This window comes from Pseudopodoces humilis, chromosome 10 (assembly GCF_049639895.1).
Source record: "Pseudopodoces humilis isolate 2021_Gansu_Grassland_sample_001 chromosome 10, ASM4963989v1, whole genome shotgun sequence".
Classification (NCBI taxonomy): Eukaryota; Metazoa; Chordata; class Aves; order Passeriformes; family Paridae; genus Pseudopodoces; species Pseudopodoces humilis.
Window position 1 is genome coordinate 20018637 of NC_142209.1, and position 26609 is coordinate 20045245.

General features: G+C 39.2%; 1 protein-coding gene across 1 annotated transcript; it reads right to left on the reverse strand.

Moving 5' to 3' along the window:
- Positions 1 to 792: 792 nt before the first annotated feature.
- GIPC2 (GIPC PDZ domain containing family member 2) lies at positions 793 to 26609 on the reverse strand. The gene is made up of 6 exons (XM_005521031.3): positions 26370 to 26609; positions 18541 to 18726; positions 14886 to 15066; positions 11516 to 11625; positions 10730 to 10811; positions 793 to 2220 (listed from the first exon to the last, which is right to left on the reverse strand). Exons 1-6 carry the CDS (start codon positions 26607 to 26609, stop codon positions 2066 to 2068), a joined length of 954 nt encoding a protein of 317 aa, XP_005521088.2. The 3' UTR covers positions 793 to 2065.

Below are 26609 nucleotides of genomic sequence, written 5' to 3' on the forward strand. Positions count from 1 at the left end.
TTTAAATCTTAGGCCTGAAATAAACTCCACAGAAATAAGCCACTGTAAGAAGAGGCAGCTCTCTGCAGCATTAGAGCTTCAGAGATTATTTTTATCATACTATTTTATCACTGTAATGAGACAAATTATCCCCTGAGTATAAATTGATTGAAAAACATTAATTTCTCAAAATAAAATGAATGGCCAAACTACAAGGGGTTATCTGCTACAGGCAACATTTCATGTATGATCCATGGTACTTCTTCTCTTTTTTTAAAGTAATTCTCAATTTTAATATATTTTATAACCAGTGGCATGTTGGTAACTAACACTAGTGTACATAAACACTTCCACAAAATTTGACATTGAGTTTTATTATTTGAAACCAACAAGGAATTCTTGGCATTTCCTTTTTGCTTTTCACCTAGAAGCTTAAAGAACCAATTATATGGCCCACAACACTTTAACCCCTCATTACCATAAGTAAATGAGCTAAAGTAACCCTTTACAAGACAGAGAGTGTGCTCAGTTGCAACAGAAGACTGTGGGCTCAGACTTGCAATTAATAAAAAAGAAGAAATGCTCAAACTCCTTTTGCAAAGTAATACATCCTTGAGGGCCAAAATGAGCAATGGGATGTACAAAATTTTACCACTTTCTTACAGTTTCTTTTTATTTCCAAGTTTTACAGAAATTTGCTGAAGTGGAGTTGAGACTCCTTCCTCAATAACCTAGATAAGAGAACTAGAAGCTGTTCTTTCAATGTACTTCATGTCACAGTTTTAGACAAAAAAAAATCATTGATATAGAACATGTAAAATTATTGGCATAATCTTTATTTTAAAGACATCTCTGCAATTCAGTGAAAGACATTTTCTTTGGACAGTGATTTAGAAAAAAAACTTTTGTAGTAATTATTATTTTATATTCTTATGCAAATATAAAAATACTAAAAAGCTATTACACCATCCCAGTCAGAACCCACATTCTTGTCCAATTTCATTTGCAATAATCTCAAATTTATTAGTAAAAAATTAGTAGTTAAAATAAACATTTATGTTCAATATAATTGGAAATCCTAACATCTAAGATTAGTTTAACATATTTTTCAGGGTCTAGGCATGCATTGTCATCCAAACTACAATTCTTTGTGACATTACAATAATATCTTTTGGGTATTGAACATCTTCAATATCTGTCTTGTGTTGCCATGCTGAAAAAACCCAGAGACAAGAGGGGAGCTCCATAGGATCTCAAGAAATAATTTAGCATATGCAAAGATCAATTAAGCACTTAGTGATTGATACTCTGTAGTCTCCAGTACCAAATCACAGATATTATTCAAATGCATTAATATTAATCAGAATTAACATTTATTTCTTCCTATGCAGTTCCTATTGCAATAATATGGCATCTGAATAAAGCAGCAGCTTCCTGGTTTAAGCATTTCTACTCTACTTACCTCAGTAATAACCCAGACAGAGCATAATGTGACTCAAATGCAAGCAAGTCTTTCTCATCCAATTTTCATGTTTCAGAGGATTTTTTTTTCCCTGAATCTCAGTTCTAAAGAAACAAGGTAGCTTCTTCCCAGCTTTGCCTACAGTAAAAACAATGTCCAGGCCAAGCTGTAAGAAAACCTAAAGCTTTAGGTTAATACATAGGGACAGCAGAAAATCAGGGAACTGCAGCATGAAGCTAGATACTTCCTCAATAACTTTATACACCTCTCTAAAGAGATAAAATAATCCAAACTGTTGAATATGTCTAACACTTTTCAGAATATTGGTATCAAAGTGTATGTACAATAAAAATTACCTAATTTTCATAAGATTTCTGTATAAATATATCACCTTGACACTCTCCTCACAGTGATTTCTATATGTAAATAACATGTTTTAAATTGCAGTTGTCAGAAGTTTGGGTTCACCTTCATTTCTATTAGAAACCTTCTTTTGCAAAGGATAGTCTCAGGTTAGAATACTTGTGCAGAGCACCCTGAATTCACATCAATAAAATTATTAAAATTCTGATGTATTTGCAAATAATTTGTATTTCAAACAGGTATTGATAAACTGCACAGTTCTCATTCCAGTTGTCCTTGCTTAGCATCACCTATCGCTCCCCATACATCAAATACAAACTCATCTGGAAATGCAAAGTCTCCAAGAGATTCATCCAATGCCACTGCGAATTCATCTGGGTTTTTCTTGTTTCTTCCAGCTTCCACAATTGTTGCAGCTAAAGAGCAACAAAACAAAATAATGTAATTATCGTGAAAGTGACAGCTAACACATAGGGCCAAGATACATTTGGGATGTTTATTTTCAACACTTGGGAAGGTCAGCTTAGGGAGATTGCAAAATCTACCAGGTGGATTTAGGATTCAACAGGAATTATGTACCTAAGGTTCATGCTTATGCCTCTAGAAACTGAAAACATTATTTCTGAAAATATCAGCCAGGTGGGTCAAATTGGGCAGAAGCAAGAGAAAGGCTTTGCTGCTGTGCACAATGAACTGGAGCCACCAAACACTAGGAACATCCCGGTATCCAGGAAAATGAAAGCAGAGGAGTGATACAATGGAGTTAAACTGTGATATCTTGCACATCAATACTCTCCAGCATTTTCTCTTATTTATCACAAAGGTACAGAATTTATCAAGTGTCAGAGCTCACTTTTGAAATGGCTACACTGGGGCTGCTGCTTAGGACTGACTCTTTAGTTGCTGTGCTCATCCCTCACCTTCTGCCACTGCAGTTTCTCAGACTCTAGGAAAATTTAGAAGTCTACCCCAAACAACACTGGATGCTGGTAACCCACAGATATTAGAGCAAATGAGAACTGTGAGGGCTTAAACCTCTCTTGATCATGACACTTGTACCTCCATGAAGGGTGAAAAGAGTTGAGCTGGGTCCCTCAGAGTGCTCTGTAAGACACATTCAGCACAAACAGCACTGCTCAAGTTTATTTGCTGACCTGTATCTCTGCTCCACAGCCTCTCTTCACAGGAAAATGATGGTATAGTACAATAGATGAAACATCAAAGTCTGCTTCATTTTTTGAGTACTTTACACACCTGCCTTAAACTGCAAGGTGTCCTCCATCCATCTTTTGTTAAACATCAAATAACCACCACTTTCTTTATGAGCATATCGAATTCGAGCGTCAAAGTGAAGGATTTGATAGCTTCTAGCCTTTTCTTAGAGGAATGTCCACATGTAAAACACATAATATAGTGCCTGAGAAAGGGAAGGAAGTTTTGAAGCCACAGTAAAACATTCACTGGGGCAGCCTGCATCTACCACATACACTGTATTGAATCACACTGCAAAATCTCTCTGATAAAAACAAAAAAACTTTCCCTGCTCTGAAGTTTTACTAAATTTATTTAATTTTATTTTGTTGACCTAAAACTCAGCTCAAATTTATTGACAGTTCTGAACTTCTGGCAAACAGTACTTGCTGTTGTGCAAACATGTAACAAGCTGTAAGCAAGCTTGAGCCATATTCCACATTGTAAACGTCAACAACAGTAATTCTGAGGAAACTTGATGTTTTGGTTTCAACTGTGTTCAGATGTGAGGCTCCAAACACAATCACGGTGTGTCAAACGACACAAAGCTGTCCAAGGAAAATTTATGTAAATCTTGACAAATAAACTGTTGTGATGGAGACAGTTTAAGTGTACTCCAGCTTCCCAGGCACCACTAGTGGTTCTCAAGGATCCTCAAGACCCTGCCAGAAGAAACCCTATCCCCATTGCACTGATTCCCTCTGTGTCCCCCATGAAGTTCCTGGGACTCTGATTCAGACAAGTCTGGATGGGAAATGGGGACTCTTGTTCCTGATCAGTGGAACACAAGGATTTGTTCTGTCAACACCGCTTTATATTCCCTGATAATATGGCACAAGAAGGTACTTATAGGGAAGCAAGCCTGGAGACAATGAGATGAAGGGTATAATTTAAATTTTACAGATTTCTGGATATGAAACAGGATGTGAACTTACTTTTTATAGACACTGGGAGAAGGGTGGAAAGAAAAAAGCCATGCAAGGTAGTGTAAGAGCAAGCAGGTCAAGATATTGCTACACCAGATATTTAGAAAAAGCTGCCATCAAAAGAGTAAAGATCTAGGAAAGTGTTCAAGCAGGGTGGGAGTGGGGAATTTAGCTATTTTTGAGATAAACTGGCCAATAGATATGTAAGAACTATATGACACAGACAGCAGCAATAAAACAAGACAACAAGGCATTACATCACAGTCCAGCTGCTCTAGCTGAAGAATTGCGCATAATAAACTGTCATTAACAGACGGTGTAACTTCAAACACAACTTTCTTTAAAGACTGACCTTCCCAAGTAATAAAATAGAATCTAAAAACTGGTTTATTACAGATTTACGAAACTTGAAAGCAAAATCCACTAAAAACTTAGCGGATCAACTTTCAACCCAGTCAAGCAAGAATTAGAATATCACTGCCGTGCTAAAACAGCCTCAAAAATACCCATTTTCATCTGTACTGAGTAAGCCTAATCGGCGCTGCAGGGCACATTTAACGTAGTATATTTCCCGAAGCACATTCGCATTCCCAATCCACCTGATGCAAAGAGCCCGGCTCCTTGGGAAGCCGGCGGGAGCGGGGCGCTGCTGACCTCCAGCGCCAGCCCGGCTGCACTGCCGGGCATCCCTCCTGCCCTGCCTGCCCAGGGCATCATCCCTCCTGCCCTGCCTGCCCAGGGCATCATCCCTCCTGCCCTGCCTGCCCAGGGCATCCCTCCTGCCCTGCCTGCCCAGCGCATCATCCCTCCTGCCCTGCCTGCCCAGGGCATCCCTCCTGCCCTGCCTGCCCAGCGCATCATCCCTCCTGCCCTGCCTGCCCAGCGCATCCCTCCTGCCCTGCCTGCCCAGCGCATCATCCCTCCTGCCCTGCCTGCCCAGCGCATCCCTCCTGCCCTGCCTGCCCAGCGCATCATCCCTCCTGCCCTGCCTGCCCAGCGCATCATCCCTCCTACCCTGCCTGCCCAGCGCATCCCTCCTGCCCTGCCTGCCCAGCGCATCCCTCCTGCCCTGCCTGCCCAGCGGATCATCCCTCCTACCCTGCCTGCCCAGGGCATCCCTCCTGCCCTGCCTGCCCAGCGGATCATCCCTCCTACCCTGCCTGCCCTGCCTGCCCTGCCCTGCCTGCCCAGCGCATCCCTCCTGCCCTGCCTGCCCTGCCCTGCCTGCCCAGCGCATCTCCGCGCACTTGCGGCACCCCCTGGCTCTGCCAGAGCGCCAAGCCGAGCCCTGTTCACCGCTTTGATGCACAAAGCTTCTCTGCCAGCCCGTGACCGCGTTCCTGCTGCCCCGGGCAGCTGCCACAGCCGCGGGACGGCGTTCCCAGGGCGGCGCAGCTGTGCGGAACACGCCTGCTCACACGGCGACGTTTGCGATGTGGAATTCCCAGGAAATCAAATCCAGGTTCGAATCAAGTTCCCAGCCCACTGACTGCCAAGGCGTTTAGCAGACACTCGCCAGCTTGCAGAAAACTTTGCTGGTTCTCAGAGGGTGACAGCTTCTTGCCAAATTGTCTCCACTACCCCCACTTTTCCCCACTGCTTCTTGTAAGAGCTGCACAATAAGTGATTACAGGAATTTTATTCCAATAGAATATTTTTCCACAGTCAAAAGAGCCTCATTTGTTTTCAAATTTTCCTTTTTTTCATTTCACTTCAGGCAGTGCTAATATCTGATTCATTTTTACATAAAATGTTAAAAGTTCAGCCATCTTAAAAGTGGTGAAAGGAATCAGAAGTCTCGTCAACTTTAACTGAGAAGTTAGTATCAGGCTTCCCAGAATATGAGCACAGTAATATGTTGGCTTTTCAAATCTATCTCATTTAAAATAACTTCAAAGATCTTTCACAAAATTCTTATTTTTCACTTTTAATAGACACATGGGGCACAAGCCATGAAAGCTACCTCCTGCCTTCCGTAATTATCTACCTTACATAGTGGTTTGGTACCTATATCCTATACTGTAACTTCCGAAAAAACTTTTTTCAGAAGTCCTGACAGAAGCCTCAATATTTATTTAGCTGTAATGCTATTAGAAGTTTTGACTTCATCAAAAGGTAACAAATATTATTGTTCTGTCCTGTCACTCTAAAGCAGAAAATGAAGCACGGTATTGCAGTTTCCAGTATTTAATTTTACTCGGTTTAAGTTTCATGTTGAACATTGTAAAATCTGGTACTCAAGAACTATTAGAAATATCTCTTCTTGTTCCTTTTTCATAAAAACTAATTCTCCTTGAATTTTTTTTTGTTTGTTTAACTGGACTTGCTGCCCTTCCTTTTATCAAAAAATTCCCATTATTCTTTCAGAGTAAATGAACAGCCATAAACAATATACCCCAGGATGTATGCAATAAAATCCTTTGGGAAAGGAAGTGTGGTGACAGAAGGAGAAGAAAACAACAAATTCAGGGAGAATATCACTTCCATTAAAGAGTTTAGAGATGAAAACATCTATTGAGTACTGGTGAATTGGATTTGCAAGCCAAGAGAAAAGCTTGGGTAACAAAAAAGTTTAAACCCGTAGAGATATTTTGACCAGATGGTAAGTATGAAAAATGAAGTAAAAAATGGAGAAGTGGATTTTAATTTTTTTTAAACAAAGACAGAATATGCAAGGATATTTTAGCCTGATCTCAGTGACGGAAGGCTTTGAAACAGACTATCTTGTGTGTGATCACACAGGATGTACAGGACAAACAGCGGATCAGGCCCAGCCAGCATGGGCTTAGGAAAGGCAGGTCCTGCCTAACCAACCTGATCTCCTTTAAGACCAGGTGACCCACCCACAGGATGAGGGAAAGGCTGTGGATGTGTCTGCCTGGACTTCAGTAAAGCCTCTGATACCATTCCCCACACCTTTCTCGCAGAGAAGCTAGCAGCCCATTATGGATGCTAAAAGCAGGCAGGGAGCACAGAGCCTGTGTGAAACTAAGTCACACAAGCTTCTCACTCTGGCCTGGGAAAGCATAAGAAGGAATCCAAACAGTCCTTGGTAAAGGACAACAATCTGCAGGTGTTGTTTAGTCAAGGGGTGGTGTTCCACTTATGGTGATGTGTACCTTTAATGACCAATAAGAGTTTTGCCTCTCAGACCTTCTCAAACATGTATAAAAGAAGATTAAGAACAATAAACTCTGCTCTCTTGAACAATGCAGCTAAGAGAGTCAGTGTCATACTCCTTGCCGTTCCTAATATAGTGCAATAGCCCATGACTGCACCAGGGGATGTTCAGGTTGGACAGCAGGAAAAATTTCTTCACTGAAAGGGTGGTTAAGCATGGGAATGGGCTGCACAGGGAAGTGGTGGAGTCACCATAGCTGCAAGTATTCAAGAAATTATTGGGTGTGACACTTAGGCTGTGTTTAGTTGGCATGGTGGTGTTTGGTCAAAGGCTGGACTCAGTGATATTGGAGGTCTTTTCCAACCCTAATGATTCTAGGATATGTCATGTCTGATAATATTATAGAGAGCAACAGAAAGGAAATAATCATCCAAAAGTAGAAAAATAGAACAAAGAGGAACAAAATATTGGTGGATGAAGACAAAAGATGCTGAAAAAAAGTTTGGACAGGAAGCCATAATTTACAATCAGTAGCATTCTGGGGTTAGACCCAGTCTTCCTCCCACCCAGAATTTTTGGGATTAAATACAGTCCACAACAATTCAAGTCTTGCTGATTTAAAAAAAATAAATGCAAATATTTTTCACTAACACTGTTTCCTGTGTCTCTCCTATTAATCAGCTGCTCAAATTCCTTTACCAGAAAGCACTCACAGAATTTAAAATAACCTGAATTATCTCTCAGCTGTGTATTTATATTTTAAAGAATACTGAAGTTAAGCCTTGGCCCAATTTCTAATGTGCCCATAAAATGGCTGAGGAAAACCTTTCCAGAGCCAACTGTCCTTTCTCTGGATTAAGCCCAGTTTTCAGTACAAAGGAGTAAGGAAGTAAAAAGGTAAAAATGCATCCAAAAGCAGGTATGTAAAAAAAATTTAAAACTTTGCCAGAAAAAAAGTGCATGCATTTCCTTTAACAATTTCCAAGTATTTGGGTCCAGCCCAGGGATTTGTGTGTAGATTTGGTCAGCCATTCTTGAAACTGTCAAGATACTTAACCATGCAAAAATTAAGGGCTTTATCTCACCTTTAATTCTGTCTGTAATTTAACATTCATTTTTCTTTTCTTTCTTTCTAACTTATGGCTTAAAACTGGGGCACTGTTTCAGAATTCAATCACACCATGGAAGTGACATTTTAATGGAGATGAAAGAGCAATATTAACTGACATCCAAAAATTCTGACAAACAGAAGTGCATGGAAGTGAGCAATGATTGAGATCTTAATCACTTGTCAGCTGCACATTGTGATGACTTGCATTTTTCAGCTAATCTGGCTTGAGTAATGAGTGAAATTTCCAGCTAAGTGGTGATTGGCATTCTCTGAATGAATCTTTTCCTCATATTTCATTTTCATGGGTGACTGATCACATCCAGTATGTGAAAAACTGACATGTGTTAATTGAACAGATTTGTGACAGGTGATTAGCTCTCCTTTCCTAAAGAATCCTAGAGCTGTTTAATTGTTTTAAAATAATAAGACTAGGGGGTTTGAGCCATCACCATTGGCTGTTGACACTCAGATTTGAACTTCAGGATATGGCTTCAAAGGTGCAAACCAAAGCTACACAAACTCTGTAGTCTTTGATTTCTGACAGCTTCTCTTGCTTTCACTACCTTTCAGGGAAGAAAAAAAAGAGGTGAGGGACAAAACAACCACCTAGCTGGGAAGAAAAGAGCCTTTCTATGAAGAAAGACCTCTTCCTTCTTTGAGTATTCTTTTAAGGCTTTTTTTCAGTTTCCGAACTACATACTCAGAGATGAAGGGTATTAGATCTTTTTGGGGGGAGAAAAACTCAAGGAATTCATGGGAAAACTCTACCAGGTGCTTGGCTATTAACTCAACCATATGTGTTGAAAGCTGAATTTCTCAGTCTACTGTGCAAGAGCCATCCTGTTTACAGTACTGAGAGCCAAAAACACAGGGAACACCAGTTCCCACAGGACTGTTCCCATGAACACCAAAAGCAGACCACCTATAGCTGCTTATTCCTGTAGGGCAAGGAGCCTGGGGACCTTGGAAGTAACCTGCAAGGACAGGAGCTTCCAGAAGCCCAGTCTGAGCCAGGACTGCAACAGCTGCAGGACAAAAACAGCTCCCAGAGGGACAGCTGGCAGGGGACTCTGAGCTTTGAAGCCTGAGCCAGGAAGGGACTGAGGCGCAGAGGTTGCAGAAGTGATTTGGGACACGGAATCCTCCCTAACCTAAACATGGCTCAGCACCACACAAGCCTCCCAGGAGTGTAACACAGCAGCATCACAGAGTTGCTGGGAACAGAAATTTTGAGAACTTCCACTTTCATGGGAATAGGAAAGTTTAGATAGAACTTACAAAACAGAACTCGAGTTTTGGGCAGCTCTGACCTCTCTTCTATGACAGGAAGCCCACTTCTACCTTAGGCTGAAGGACAAATATTGTTTTACCTACATTTTTTTTCCTGTGAAAAAACTAGTAGAATCTCCCAAACAGATGCTTGTTGGTAGGAGCAGCCAACAAAAGCCTTTTGGCTATTCAGATAGCCACCTCATGTTCTCAATCCTCTGTTCTAACTGCTGCCCCTCCAGCCCTGATGCTTCGCCCTCTGGAGCTTCATGACAGACCTATTTCTCTTCTGCTTTGACTTCGCCACTTCTCTCTCATGAAAGCTTTCTTTTCAAGATAACTTTCCATTTAGCCTCTTCCTTCATTTTTCTTGGCTGATTCTTTTAAGGTATTACCCTAATAATAAATACCTTCCTTTTTGTCTCAGTACCAGCAGTTCCACGATATCCTAGGAGGACTACGCCAGCCACAGCAGGCTACAACAACTGGACTGCAGCTTCTTCTCACACAAACAGAAATTCTTATTTAGTAGTTGTCAGAATAACAAAGAAAAGCAATAGCTGCAAGGACAAATTTGGTGCATCTTTAAGGAACTTATGACGCTGGGTTTAAGTAGTCTATTTCATTATAAATCAATGATTCTTATAACTAGTAAATATTCTGTAAGTTTTTTCATGTTTGGCAGAACACAGGCCTTAGATATTTTGATAAAATGTGTAATTATTCTGCCAGTTCCCTTGCTAAATAGTTGCTTATTCACTGATGAAGATCTCCGTTTCAAACCTTAGCAATCAACTTTGATGTGTCTATGCCAAGGGGCAGAAAAGCAAATAAACATACTTATCCTTAAGAATCCTTAACCAGAGCACACACAAGATCCACTAGAAAATATATGCCAGAAAGAATACAGTGGTGACAGTTATAGCAAATAACTAAAAAATTCATGCAACAGTGTACAGATAATGTTCAGAAAGAATAGTATAGTAGATAGATTATAGAGTCAATAGATTAATTACATCATAAGTAATGAGTAATAGATTGAGTCATTACATCATAAGGATTGAAGTGAGAGGGAGATTCTTTTATCAGACAAACACATCTGCAGAAATACAGGCAAGTTTTTGAGACTGCAGGCTGGACAAATTTTGCTTCACTTGCATCCAGAGACTAAAGTACTCAATAAATTTTAGACTACAGAAAACGAGAAATTATTTAATCTTGTAGCAATGTATCTGCTAAAAACTCACCTAATTCAGTATCTCTTATGCCCATGTATGTTTCAAGAAGCTCATCCACTTCTTTTATTGCTTTTTCTTCAGCTTCAGTTGGCTTTGTTGGAATAAAGGGAGAGAAGAGCAAAAGTATGATTATATCCATGCAGATTTCAAAATAACCAGCAATGTGCCAGTGATTATCCTTACTCCCATCTTAGCCACCAAGACTTACAAAATCTACAGGTAAAACACACTATTCCACTCTCTTTCTCCTCACAAACATGAGCTTTCCTTCTAATATGAAGCCACACACTTCACACACTCAAACTGAACAGGGGCCTTTTATCTCCTGACAATACAGATCTCCATCAAATCCTCATCAGCTTTAGAAGAGCCCAGAAGAAATAACATTTATTCACCAAACTCTAATCCTGGTTTTGCACAAATTCATATCAATGTATCTAATTAGCTTCTCCTAACAACAACCCTTTCACCAACGCCATACACTTCTGTGTCAGAAATGGAACAAATTCTTCACAACCATCCCATCTCTTTCCCCCCCCACCCCTTCCCTCTTTTCAGCACTCCTTGGTTTAATCTACCTTAAATTCATCCATGTAATCCATAACATCTAAATATAGGTTCTCTGCTTCCAGGTTCTTCAGCCCCATCCTATCCCTGCTAGTCAACTTTAGTTGTTCTCTTTAGTCCCACAAGCTTTGTAACATCCACTTTTTTCCTTCCAACTTCTCAGCCTTGGGAACGAATAAATCAGAAACTAGGTGATTAAACTGCTGAAGGGCATATACCACACCATACCATTTCCTCCACAGTAGCAGGGCCTTTGGTTCTCAGGCGAAGTGTTTCTCTCCCTTTGGAGATTTTAGCCTCTGACAGAGTTCTGCCTTTGGATCTTGGTTCCAGCTTTTCTAAAGACAAAAAAAAAAAAAATCCAACAAAAATAAAATACAAAAAAAACCTACATGCAACAGAATATGAGGTATCTGTTTTGGTTATTATGATACCTTCACATTTTATTCTAATCAAGATCTGGACTATGTAGGAATCTAATTATAAATTAACTATTCTAAGTACAGCTTTGCTGACAATTTCTTGTCTTTAAATTCTAATATCTTCTCAACTGCACTGAGGCTAGGACTTCCATTGACCAATAAATCTAAGCAGGCCCATGGCATTCATTTCATATGTGCACCTTGTGTAATTTTATTTCCCTATTCTACAGAAAAGTATTTATACCTTTATATTAGATAGCGGCTGAAGTCACCAGCCAGCTGCTGATTTATTCTGATCTTTGTTTTCTCTGTTCAGACAGAACACAGAGCAGGTTTAGCATTGCAACATTTCTACCTTTCACTGTTGCAATGGTGCAAACACTCCTGCTAAGCAGGTGTGATCAGCCACACTGAGCTGAGCTAACAATTTGCTTATCAGCACTCTCAGAGGTGAAGTGGCCATAAGCAGAGCTGCAGGAGGTTTTCCACTGGTTTCACCAAAATCATTTCACAGCTGATAAATCTCTAGAAGAGTGTCTGGTTTTCACAAAGTTTCCTTTACCTGAATTTAGCCTTTCCTGTTGAATCCTGGGTAAGGGCACCCCAGTTAGTAAACGGAGCATGGAATCATTTAAGATTTCTTGTTCCAGGATGCAATTTTACATTCAAAAGTGGCAAGGCTTTAATTTACCTGACATGGGAGTTACATAGTGAATCTGGAAAGTGCTAGAAGAGAGGAGACAATTTTGCAGAACTGCTTTTAATTGTCCTGTTTTCTCCAATAGATTATTCCTCCTCCTAATGACAGGCCTTTCTAATAAGCTCTTCTTGAATACAATAATTTAACATAATATATTAACTTTGCTCAGATAGATTTCAACTCATCATTCTTGCATAAGTAGTCACAAACCTAGATTATTATGCTGAACAGGTCTTGAAAAGTAAATTTTATTCACTTTTATGATACAAATAGGTATGTCATAGTCTCATGTATTATATATATCTTATATATCACTTACATATATCCTATACTTAGGAGCAACACTTTTTCTTAATCCTTTTATTGCTTCATGAACAGTTTAAAACATCCTTAAGATTGTCATCATTCCTGCTAGACTCGTTTCAAAAAGTCATTCCTGAAAAAAACCCCGTATTTTTCAAATTCTGTCACCATTATCACCCTAAAACTCATGATTTGACATAACCTTTATTTGCAGTACTTCAGACCAAAACACTCTGGCTATCATAGAAACTATTTTTCATGTTCACATAATTAAAAAGCAGCATTTGTGTTACACTGCCTTTACTTTGTTTCTATTATTTTTTCACAATTCACAGAGCTTGTGACTGGTACAAATCTTTAATTCTATGCTACCAGCCTTGTCTAGAGTAGCTGAGACAGCCTGTGTGTACATGGTAGAAGGATGTCCAACCAGTATATGTTACTTATTTCACATTCTGCTGAGAGGAAGAAAAATAAAAATAATTTCACACAGAGGCTTGTCTCTTATTTCTGTACCCTCATCAAATTCTGTTGAAATTAACGGGAATTCAGCACCTACTTGTCCAGCAGGATATGAATCTTGTCTGTCATCTCCTCTGGGGCTATTTTTAGAGTTATTCATTATCTTTGTGCCTGAAGCCTAAACTGTACCTAAGGCTAAAGGACATTTTAACCTACTGAGCACTGGAACTTGCAAGTTAATTTCTGCAGGGTAAAAAAAACCACGTATCTTCCAAAAATCTCCCCGCAAAGTTCTGGTTGCCTCTTAAATCAGTGTTAGAAAAAAGGTATTGCCGTGAAATTAATGCATTTCCTCCTCTACATCATAGGCAAAAAAGTGCCTTAGTCACCTGACTAAAGTAAATACTGTTAAATTATGGCTGAAGTCATCAATCAAATGCTGATTAACCCTGCTCTTTACAGACTGTGTAACACTTCAGCACTGAACACAAATTATAGGCCTATATTAAAAAAGGGTATTGCTGCATTACTAATTGTGATAGACAATATATGCAATTCTTTAGCATAATGTATAATATACACATTTACTTAACAGTAGTACCAACATATATACAAATGCACTAGAGATCAACTCATAACTCATTCTTCACAGAAGCACCAAATGCAAAAAGAAATCTCTGCATTTCTCTCATTTTCAATTTCTGCTGCTATTCTGACACCAAGTGTCAAGATTGGTGTATGACAGTAGCTGTAAACTACGAACACATAAAAAAATTTTTGAAAAATAAACATTTAAAATTTTTGCTGTTGTAGTGAAGACAGTGTTATTGAATTGACTGCACTGCAGGCATGCAGAAGGCTTCATACAAATTTATGATTTAGCACTATTTTGAAGTTTTTATTACAGGAAAATGCTACATGGTCTGGGGAGGGGATCCAAAAAATTGAGATAGTAAAAATTATAACTCAGTCTCTATTTTGGCTGCCAGAGCAAAACTTCCCTTGTTTGTTATCTACATAGATAGAATCAAATATATACAAGAATTAACAGTAGGAATGCATCCTATTTAAGCAGACTTGCTCATAGCATGCAGGTGGCAAGTAGAGACAGAGCTTTGCAATTCTACTTTCTTCCAATTCTGAGTACACCTGCTGCATGATTGGAGATCCACAGAAAGGCTGGGGAGGGGGAGAGGGAGAACAGGCAGGCAGGAGGCAGCAAAGGAAGTGCTCTGGGGAATCCCAGAGTGTTTGCTGCAGACTCCTTCTGCATTAGAGAGCACAGACCCCAGTAAAGGGTACAGAAATAGAAAAGTCTGACACAGAACAACAGAGATTATGAATCAATGGAGGAAAAAAGAAGTTTTGAGGATCAGGACATTAGTGAAGTGATCAGTCCTTTAAAACCATACCCATGAAACAATTGCTGTACTTATTTTGCAAAATCATGTAGTGGCAAAAGAGACTGAGACTAAGACTCAGGCTGAGGTAACCCACACCAGGATGACAACTACTGGAGAAAGATGGAAGAAAATCCATTCATAAATCTTCCACTTCAAAGAAAAAAACTAAATGTGCTTTCTTGTAGTCATTATGTTACCTTAGGTGGGCAACTGGTTGCATTCTGAAAACAAACTGGCAATGTAATGAAATGTTGTGATTTTACTATCAAGGTATTTTACTGAATAAGGTGGACAGTCAGGTCACTCACCAAATGCTTTCAAAGGCTCTACCAACTCCAGCTTAAACTTCTGACCTTTCTTCAGATCTTTTAGCATTTTGGCAACTTCATAATGCCGAAACTCTGACACATTTTCTCCATTTATGGTCTCTATGTGATCACCCACACAGACGGTTTTGGTTTGGTCCATAAGGCTGCCTTCTTTGATTCGCTGTTGTTTAAAAAAAACACACCACCAGAATTAGAAACATTTCTTCAAAAGGGCTTTTTTTTTCATTTTTAAGATAGTTTTTAAGAGGTGACATCACAGTTTCAAGAATGTCAGTTAACAATATCAATAATACTGAGCTTATTATTCCAGCAGTGTGTTTTGTCTATAAGATTATCATAAAATCTATTTTGAAAAGCGTTATTTTTCAAAGAAAATATTTTAATATGCATTAAATATAAAATCAGCCAGAGGAAAAAAACAGAATGCAACCATACTTCAGAAATTAGGGTTCTGAATAACCTAGTATTTTTTTGTGCTTTAAAACCAATCACAGGTATCCCAGTAATTTGAATGTTTATTCAAGTTTTGGAGTTTTTTTTATTTAATGGCTGGATAAGTAAGGTCTGATAGGAACAGAATTTTTATCAAGTATGGTCCAGGGACTTAAAAATATATTATATAGTAAAAAAATTACATACTGTAAAGGGCTGATCTTAATAAGACCCAACCCCCCTGGTGAAACTACTATTTTCTTCATCAAGCCATACAGCTTTGATATTAAAGGATTTCCTCTGAAATAATAAAGAAGAAGAAAATCTTCTAACTCCCATGTCATGGAAAATACAAATAGTTTCAAGGCCATAACAGAAGTTACAGCTTTTATGAAGTGTAATTTAAAAACTATGGGGAAAAACCTTTAAAATATCTTTATGATTTATCACACTTCAAATTTCAGTGATTCTGTTTATTGTTTTACATACTGTCATATTTGTTCATCGTGTGCATACATCACGTAAGCCATTATTATATGGTTATTGAATAGAGAAGCTATGACACAGTAAAATATCTCATATTTTGCAGATACAAATTTCATCCTAACCTGTTCCTGAATAACAATCTTTGCAATGAAGGCTGACATGGTTCAGGCTAACTTTGCATGACATAACAGTGAGACAGGCAGATAAACACGTTGCCACCTCCCCCTGTAACAGCCAGCCTGGCTGCACAATCCTCCCAGCAGCTGCTCCCAGCCCCTGCACATGTCTGAGCCCACACATGTGCCTCCATCTGAGAGTCAGTGGGAAGTGTGAGAGTGCTCACTGTCCTATAGTGCACTGCAATGGTTTTAAGCTTCAGGCTGAATTTAACTCTTTCTAGCACCAAACAGAAGCCTCGTGGTGAATACGGGCATGGGTATCATACACGGCAGAAACTAAATGTGCCAAACACATTTCTGTTACCAGGACTTGAAACCTGTCCCACTTGGCTTCAATTAATGTTTAGTTTACATGTTGAATATTCATTTAGCTTTTCTCCTGCACTTGGATCCCAGAATTAAAACTATTTAAATAATATTCACTGGCTGCTATTTGTGCCACTTTTTATTATCACTCCAACTGACTGAGACAGTCGAGCTACATTATCACAGTAATTAAGATGCAATTGCCTGTATTTCAAGTGTTCTACATTGAGTGTCCATTGAGAAGCTATGAGGATCTGTATTTCTTATGAAATGCCTACTCCATTTGATAGTCTCCTTGTACACCACTCAGTCATACTTCAAGTTCCACAGCTGTTCTTTGAATGCTAATTTGTCTCCATAATACTTTTTCTCACCTGCCCATGTACCCCAAAAATAAATCTGTGAAAGAAGAACTACACAAGGTTTTATTCTTGCTAAGGCAAAACAAGATTAAATTTCACAGGAAAAAACCCTGAAGTACAGTGTCAGGTTTAAAATTGGTTAGGTTACCACATCAAATCTAGAAACCTCCCTGTTATTCAAAAAGCAGTAAAATAACTATAACCCATCTCAACCTCCAACAGCCCACCAATCAGTAAATTTAGTATTAATTTTTAATTAAGAATGGGACATAGTTACAAATTTTCAAGGAAAATATATGTATATAAGCAAAAACAATTTTATAAAACTTTAGAGACAGTCTCTGCTTAGTCATTTACCAAGACAAAAAAGTACAAAAAAGATGCAGGTTTTATTTCTGTATATGTATTTTCTATGCTGGTTTAAAAGACCCATTAGCTAAATCTGCAACAACAACAAACAAAATAAGTTCCTAGAGACTCCTTAAAATTGATGCATTCCCATGAAGATTGCACCATTTTCATTACAGTGCTTACTGTTAGACCAATACAAGGAAAAATATATTTTTGCTCAGAGGAGTTTTATACAATTTACTGGAAATTCAGCTTGTCTGGCTAATGTTGTGAGGGTTTTCCAGTGTACTCCAATTGTGCAGTAGTCTATGTAGAGGGCTGTTCTCTCTGCCTGTTACCAACCAAGCACAATGGGAGTGTCACTGCACAGTGCTGCACTCGTGAACTCTGCTCACTGAAGCACTGCTTTCAATGCCTTCTTTTAAAATGCCACATGAGCAGCAGCATGACTGAATGCTATGGGCTATATAGATGCCATCATTAGAAATTCACACTTCTTTGTCTATAAACATAAAAGGCTGTGATTTTGCCAAAATGCTGAGTGAAACCTTCACTGCATCTTGACTTTCATAAACATGACTTCAGTCACATCTTTCCACATCAAAGACAAGCAAACCGATTTCGAAACCGTGTCTTGTTTTGTAGCTATGGTAGCTAAGGAATGAACAGAAAATACAACCTCTCCATACAAGAAGCTCTGTTTACAATGAGAACAGTGATTGGGGCAGCAGTAATCAAAGATAATTGCTAATGCCTCACTAATAATGGGTAACTGGAGTACATTAGGGCAAAGAATCTCAAAAAGGCAGAATATGTGATTAAGGTTCCTAATACCTAGTCTAACAAGAAGGGCAGCATCATTTCCTCAGTCTCTACTTGTCTCAAAATATGCTGCCTCTAGGTCACATAGAAGAGGAGAAGGAAAGCAATTATGATTAATATATTGTGTATGTTACTGCCCATACTTGCTACCCAAGTTAATTGTGGTAAATTGTGTTAATCCATATCCTTGTAATTAACCCTATCTAAGGCAACAGTACTGGAAAGCTGAAAAACCACTACACTTGCCCCTGCCCTTGTACAGCACAAAGGCTCCTGCCCTGGGAACAGCCAGAGACTGAAAGAATATGATCTCATTATCACATGAGAGACAGAAATTCTATAAGCATCTAATAAATGACATCAGAAAATCAGTTTAAAACAGGAGGGGGCAGATGCAAGCAGTATCTAACACCTACCACTTCAGGGTAGCTCGGGAGATACAATGGTCTCATTGTAAAGCTGATACACATTACAGAAGCAATGAAAAAATGAACTGATTTTGAATGACATGCAGTACAGATTAGATGAACTAATTTTGAATTATGTACCTAAAGAAAAGCAACTTTATTCTTTACTTAACGTATATATGATAATAAAAGATTTTATAATCCTAAAGGATCATTAAACCAATAATTAACCTATTATAGTAACAGAAGCTTCTATAGAACAAAGTATTTCACTGGTAATTAAGTTTACCTTTATAAAAGCACAGCCAGTTCCATTGTCTGTAATGGTAAGCCCCAGCACATCATCAGTTTTAAGAACTTCTACTTCCTTTCGTTGTCCTTTCACATGGGCAAATATGAAATCTTCAAGGCCAATTTGTGCACCTAAGAGCTTGTCCATATCAACTTTATGAGTGTTCAAAGTGCAAAACATGATCTGTGCAGAAGGAAAGCAAACACATTAACAGTGCATTAGGTTTGGTGAGCTTGATAGGAAGCTAAAATGAGAGCACAGTTCAGGCCCCTGTGACAGGTCCATAGCTAAAACGATCCCACTTCCTCTCCAGCTGTCTCACATCCACACACAGCAGCTCAAAGTGCAGGTAAGAGCTGTCAGGGAACTTAGGAAAGAGACCTACCTGTGTGAGCAACCTCTCAAGGGCTGTCTCAGCACACCAACCCTGAGAGAGGCATCTTGAGCTGGTACAGCTTGCACCAGAGGTCAGAGTAAGCAAACTCAAGAGCCATCACCATCTTTAGCTTCATCATTCAGGCACTTCAAATTCTTCAGGATTCAAAGATCACTAGGGACTACTTTAAAACTTGATTGGTTGGAAGCAGTTTAATGGGGAAAAAAAAAAAAGAGAGAGAGCTTATAAAAACAAAAGTCATGAGAGGGCATGAAATGCTTTGTATTGCTCCATGTGTTCCCTCACTAGCTCAGAGCATATTGTCTCCAATGGGCTTGCTTAGTTCCTATCCTTCCCCAGCATGTGTTTGGATCATTGCTGTTCCAGTAAAAGCAAGGCTTTTAAAAGGTCAAAAAGGTCAAATTGCTTCTTTATAAATCAGATTTTCTGAGGGATTTCCCTTCAGCACTGGATATCAGGCAGTCCTTTTTCTCCCTACACTTATGCCAGTTCTTCAGCAGGGAGGTTTCTTGTCCTGGGCAGAGGCAGGGTGAGATTAATCCATCTGTACCGCCTGGGCACAGAGATGCTTTTTCCCACCATGAAGCTACATGAAGGAATTTGGCCAAGCCCAGCATGCCCCGCCACAATGACACGTGCCCAAGCCCTTCCAAGCTGCAGCAGGGGAGGAGTAAGGGCCAAGGGAACCACACAGCTTCCTCCTGGGCAGCACCAGAGAGCACAGGGCAGCAGGCAAACCACAGAAACTGCACTCCAAGAGAAACTTGGAGAATCCCTAAAATCTACCTCACTGAGACAAAGACACTCACAAGCCTTTTCCTTCCTTCTGGCATCACTAGATGAAAGCAGAAAAATTGAAATGAAAGTCACCAACCTGTTTAAATTGATTCCAGGTCAAACAAAGAGTGGATACTTTTACTAATGTATTTCACAGAGAGCATTCAGGTTTCTGGAGCTTTCTAGAACTTAGAATCTGTAAATACGGGGATTTTAATCTTAGAAGACTAAAAGCTAATAGAGAGATTGTGTTTCCTGATGGTCTTGTTTAGTTGTTGTTTTTAAAAAACAACACAAACAAAAAACCCCCACCAAACAGCCTTGCTTCAATGGCTACTTGTTTATTTCATCTAATCCATCAAACATCCACTGCAATCTAACACCTTATTTAACAATGAAAGTTGTAACAGCACACCCTTAACAGACATTAGTTTTATTTGCTCAGGTAATGCAAAGGTTTTCAGTTAAACAGTACTCTAGATATAACAACACCTATATAAACTGGTTTTAAGTAGAAAATTTGATTTTATTTTATCATTATTAATAACAATAGCTTCTAATGACTAGCTCTTTCTCTAAACCAAAAAAAAAATAAAACAGATTATATCAAGATCACATACACATTTTCAGCTCTCTCAAGCTACAAAACTTCAACAGTTTAAAACCAACTCAGTTCTCTGTTCATTGTTCCTGCAATGAATAATAAGCACTATCTTTACATTTTAGACATTAGCATCCTTCATCTGACCTTGTCAAACAGACAATCTAGTAAATACTGTCACACCTTTGAATAGAAAAAATTGGCAACAGAGCAGAAATGTGATATTTAGAAACTTGATCCAGAGTTTCTCTTTATAGATCTTCATCTGGATGGCATTCCTACTACAGCCTATAAGTCTGTAGAATTTTTTGTGAGTCAGTTCTGTGCTAACCACAAGGCTGAGAGAGCATCAGCCAGTCAAAAATAAAACTTAAATCATTCTTCTCTTTAGTTAACAACAGCTTTTTCTCAGAACAGATATATGCAAAGAGTAATGTACTAAAGATGTATCTACCCAGAAAGATATACCACTACACCATCTACTAGTTATAGCATAGCTTTATTTGTACACAACTGAGACCTATCAATTCAAAAATGGTATTTTGTCATAGATTTTACGTAAGTTTAATATTGCTACCTAATGACAGATTATATACTCAAATGTTTAGATGATGGCTTCCACTCAAATAAACTTTTGAGTATTTTTAATAGTAATTTTATTATTCAAAAATGAAGAAAGAAAAAAATTTAATGTGCAATTCTCATTGTTAAGTCTTTTCTGTCCTTACTCTAAACCTTCATAGGCATTTGGTCTTTAATTCAGCATACCAGTGCTGTGATTTATAATATCACAAGCAATACAATACAATAGCAAGATATTGTGAACCAGAACTCCTACATCAGTCACAAAGTATCTGGAATACCCCCTTCACCAAGAGCAGCACTCAGAACAAGGACACTGTTCACTGACACCATGTCACTGGGCACTAGGGGCTTATGCACAACTTTATAAAATAGATTTATCTAATAAGATTACTAACAGATTATTCTCTGCACCCCATATTTTCAATTGGAAGAGACCACATTAGTCAAGAAAACCAGGGCTTTACCATGTGTTATATAAATAAATGATATTAGCTAAGAAAAAGAGGGTTACATGATGTGTTATATAAAGTATATATGCAGTACCATATTGCATGTTCTATACATTAATTATTCTCTCATCTCCCATATTAAGCTGGCACTTTGAGAAGAAATAATAAGTTGATTGATAGATTACACACTCAGAAGCTATTGAAAATGTATTAAAAAAATCTCAGAAAACTTTACATAGATCATAATCACTTTCTGTTTAAGAGGTAGGGAACTGGGAATTTTAATTCTGAGCAAGATGTAACACCCACTGACATATTTCCCTTTTTATGTGTAGATCTCATCATATCAAGAAATCACCAACGCATTTTCTAGTTACCTTACTCGCTTTATCCTCCCTGAGGAAAATGTGGGAGCCTTGGTCAGCTTCAGTAACAGGAAGAGTAACCAGCTCCTCCATGTTCCAGTGTGCTTTTGGTACTGTCAGGTATTCAACCTGTCAATACATTCAGTCTTATAAAATTCAGTGTTTTGCTGTTTGTTTTGGGATTTGGTTGGGGTTTTTTTGTTTGTTTTTTTTTGTTGTTGTTTTGGGTTTGTTTTTTTGTACAAGTATTAGAGTGTAAGTTCTTCCATCCAATTATTTCCATACTAACATTTCAAATACTTTCAATTAAAGTATTTGAAAAAGACACAGCAAGTATCACATGCAATACGGGTGTGACATTTAAGCACTGCTTAGGGAAACAGCAAGCAAACAATTCTTGCCATAGGGTTGGGAGGAGGTGTTTTGTAGGGAGTGTTAAATTTGCTCACTTAAAGTATTCAATCTGTAGGCGTGATTGTGAGCAATTTGTTTCAACAGATAAGCGTAACAATAAAACTTCCAACATGTTAGTGATGAGGATTTCACAAGCTGACTCTTCTCTAAAACACACTTCAGATTTTTTTATTGTTAAAAGCATAGTTTTGTTCAGAAACACAAGTTTCAACAGTAGCTTATTTGTCAGTAGTTTTTCATAAAAGAAGAGGTTTAAATCAAATACTTCTAAGAATGTTTAATGTGGCACAGCCTCACTGTAAAGTTGACTGTTTAGCCTGAGGAGGCAAGGCCTGTGGAACAACGGGCCACACACAAGCTCAGCAGCTGAACTCTTGTTACTGGAAAGAGGCATTTCTGCCCTTACTGCTTCCAGAAAGGTCTCTCTTTTTCCTGAATCACCCATGTGGTGCAAAATTCCTTCCACTGTGAAAGAAACCCCAGCCTCCAAGAGCTCTGGACCAACAGAGTCATTGAGCATTACACTTAGTTCACTAGCCCTACCACATTTCACCTTTCAAAGCAAACAGAATAATCAAAAGTGCAAATTGCAAGTAGACAAATAAAAAGTCCATACAGCTTCTATGGGTTACCACTCCCTTCTCATCTGATCAAGAAATAGCCCTGCTACAGCTGGACTTTAATATCCACGTTCTCAGTGCCTGATTAGCTACTCTGAATACTTTAAAGCCCTACCATGTGCTCTCACAGGAGCACACCACCACCAAACACTTTAACAGACCCACATTGTCCTTCAGTCAGTGCTCATTTATTTATCATACAGGCTGCACTTAGCACTTTCACCCTTACGGGGAACACAACATTCCCTGCTACATTCCCAATAGTAATAGTGGAGCAGTAATTCTAGAAGACCACAGCTACACATACTTTTTCCAACTACTTTTCCTACTTCAACCTCCATAGAAAGACTAGGGGGAGATATTTCTATTATTTATGCAAATAGAAACATACACGTAACTGTGCGTGGGTTGTGTTGTTAGTTAAGGATTGCATATATCTATCTATATTTTTTTTAGCTCTATGCTTTCTTGTTGAAAGCCTGTTTAAGTAATCAAGGTAAAAGTCAAGAACAATGTGATCTACCTCAAACAACACTCATAATAATGATGCTGGAAATTATACAAATTTTACATTCTTTTACTTAACTTTAGTCAGGGATTTGATCTCCTTTGCCTAAGGGGAAGGGAATTGAAGTTTCTCTTTACAACACTCTTCGGGGTTTAAAATTTAAAATGTTAACATCCACAGATTGGGAGTAGCCAGAAGATACATAGGAGATAAACGAACATTAAGGACCATTACCCCTGAACATCACCCCCTGGTGTGGCCAGAGACCTGGTCTGGGAAAAGACTAATAAGAGAACTGAAGAATGAGGACCAAATTAGCATAGAAGGCAAAGGGATCAATAACCAATAGGAGATCGAATACTAAGAATTGTGTAATTCAAGACCATTGAACAAGAATTTCTTTGGGTTTTGTCTGTATAAAAGTGTGAAAAGTTCTGTTAAGGAAATATGCATGATGGAATGATTTTCACTGCACAACCCAGGCTTGTGTGGATGAATTTCTATTGCACATCCTGGCCAGAATCAAGTAATGCATTAATTCTCTAACATAAAAAATATTGGAGATTTTGTTTTTCCCACAGTTTTGGTGACAATGGCACAGGCAATCTATTGCTAGAAGCCATATTCACACACCCCTGTAGAAAGAACAGTCACATTGGACAGAGAAAAGAAATGCTGGATGAGGGAAAAGTCAGAGGCAGGCAGAAAGGGAGGCTTCTGCCTATCCCTCAGCTCAAAAGGGGTAACAGATATATTCATCTAGGAAGATGGGTGAAGAATAAAATACCTGCAAGAAAGGATGAGTACAGGAAAAGCCTCAAAAGCTGCTGTTATGTCTCAGTCTTTCATAGATACCTAGCAAATATCCCCTTTGAAGCTATACCCATCTTGTCCTGTCCCCATCCTACCCTACTCATGAGCCAGGTCTGCACAGAAGTTTCTGTCAGTGTCTGTCCAACACTGTGTTTTATACAAACTTCTCTCTGTCACTGTTGGCAGTCAATCACAGAACCTGGAAAGGATTCTCCAGCAGAAGCTAAACTCAGCTGGTCCTGAGAGATGTGATCCAAGGAGGAAAAGAAGTGCTGTAACCATGTGGAGTCAAAAGGAGAAGTGGCAGATTACAACTCATTCAGAATGATATTAAAATACTTAGGCAGGAATTTATCCAAGAATCCACACTGTTGCCTACCCTACAGTAAACTCACATATCATATTAAATGTATTCATTTCTGCAAAAGGTATCTGAATGCTCTCTACACAAAGTCTTCCCCTCCACTCCCCCCCACTATTTTCCAGCTCAGCCACTACAGAGTAGAGATCTCTGTGATAGGACCTGTTTCCAAAGGCAGTATCACGCTGACCACAGGCTTCGGGAGAGCTGGGTCACTGAAACTTTCCTAGACAGGTAACACCTACAAACGGCATTTGAGTACCTCAAAGTCTTTCATCTTGCTGAGATGTATCTTCTGGCATTATTCTTTACACTAGATTATCTGTCCAAAAGCAACTTAAATGAATAGATAATACCATTTAAAATAAATTCACATTTCTTGACTGTTCACTGATATATCTTGTCTCTCTACCAAAATTCTGTTACATGACTCTCTGGTCCAAATTTTTCACTCTGTTATGCCACCTTTACAATTGTTTTTGTTCACAATTTTTACTTCATACAACTTCCTTAAAGTAAAAGAGTAAAAGAATAAAAAAAAAGAGTAAAAGATTTTAAGTTCAGTGCCTCCAGCAATAATTCTCCATCCATTTTTATCAATAAGACACGCACAAAAAAAATTAAGGAATGGAACATTAAGGAGAGAAAGATAATAAGAAACTTCCCTAGTCTGGCACAAGGCTGGCAATATATGCCCATGATATGTGGTGCTTCCTCTAAAACCTCTGAGGGTGTCAGATTATACATCCAGCAGGAGAAACAAGACCGCACCATTCATACAAAATTAAATTTCTCCATGAAAGCTGTTCTTTCTCAAGTCAGTGGAGCCAAAAGTTCAACAGTGAAAGGAAGAAAACTAAAATAGAAGACAATCTGGTAATTATGAGAACTTGAGAATAAAAGGTGCAACTGAGATGGAACAGAACAAAAGGGGAACAGCAGCTCAGGATGAAAAGAAAACAAAGGCGCAGGAGGTCAGAAAGCGGCTGGGAAGGTCTGGGACATGGATGTATTGCCTCTTAATTACTTAATGCAATAGTGACAGGTTAAACTGTATTCACTGCTACTGCCACTTCCCTTTACAGTTTACTGTTTGAAATGCTATGTCAGGCCACAGTAAACTCTCAGAACAAAGCCTGCCGTAGTAGTAGTCTTTACAACTTTAAAAAAAGTCATCTACAAAGAAGAAAACAAGTAAAGCTGTACAGCCACACGTAGGCATCATGAAATGTTAGCCCTCTGTTTCAACTTGCCACTCAGAGGTTAAGGTTCACAGAACCACATAGGAAGAACTTGATATGGCCACTACCTTTTAACTAAGAGAAAACAATGCATTTACAAACACAAATGAATCATTATCCAAACAAATGTTTAGAACGTGGCTCAGAAAAAAAAAAAAAGATCAAAAAGGCAGCAGAACTTAAAAAAGAATCCTGTTACAGACTTAAATAACTCCATTTGAACTGTGAGCCTTTTAAAAATAATTACCTGATAAAGCAGAAAACTTTCCAAACATCACTTTTCGGCTGAAATGTTAAAATGTAGTCCTATTCAGGGCATTTATACCACATCCCCTCCCCTTCCCTGCCTTCATTCTGGGCATTTAGCCTCATAAATCAAGTTGTCCCTTTTTTAACTGGAATGAAGCAGTGCCTAAGAGCTGTGTCAAACAGCAGCTGGCAACAGGTCAAGCGAGACACTGGGGTTTCGGTCAAGAGGACCATCGTTTTTACCATGCAAGAGTTAAGTGCAATCACACTTCTGTTTTTTCCCGTAAGGTAGCGCTCATTTGGAATAGCAAAGGGAGTTTTTTTCTCCCAAGAAGTGTAAAGCAGGCACGTCCGCACAAGCCCGTGCCGGAGGATGCCGTGGGGCAGGGCGGTGGGAAGAGCCCCGGAGGCCCGGCGGGACGCGGCCGCGGCGGTGCCGGCCCTACCTGGGCGGGGTGGATGCCGAAGACCTCGCCGATGCGGGCGTACAGCTCGCGGGCGCTGCCGAAGCCTTCCACGCGGCCCGTGGGGCTGCCGTGCGCCAGCTGCGTGTGGAACTGCAGCCGCGACGCGCCGGCCGACGGCGCCGGGGCCGCCGCGGGGGCCGGGGCCGCCGCCTCGCCCTCCACCAGCTTGAAGGTCTCCTTGGACTTGTCCTTCTTCTTGCTCCTCAGCCCCAGCGGCAT

Bases quoted from the DNA above. Each gene is read 5' to 3' on its own strand.
- GIPC2 (XM_005521031.3), bottom strand. From the start codon at position 26,609: ATGCCGCTGGGGCTGAGGAGCAAGAAGAAGGACAAGTCCAAGGAGACC. The intron at 18,727-26,369 runs GTAGGGCCGGCA...CCTTCTGCACAG, and splicing joins TCGGCATCCACCCCGCCCAG to ATCATGTTTTGCACTTTGAA. The intron at 2,221-10,729 runs GTGAGTTTTTAG...GTTGCTCTTTAG, and splicing joins CATAAGAGATACTGAATTAG to CTGCAACAATTGTGGAAGCT.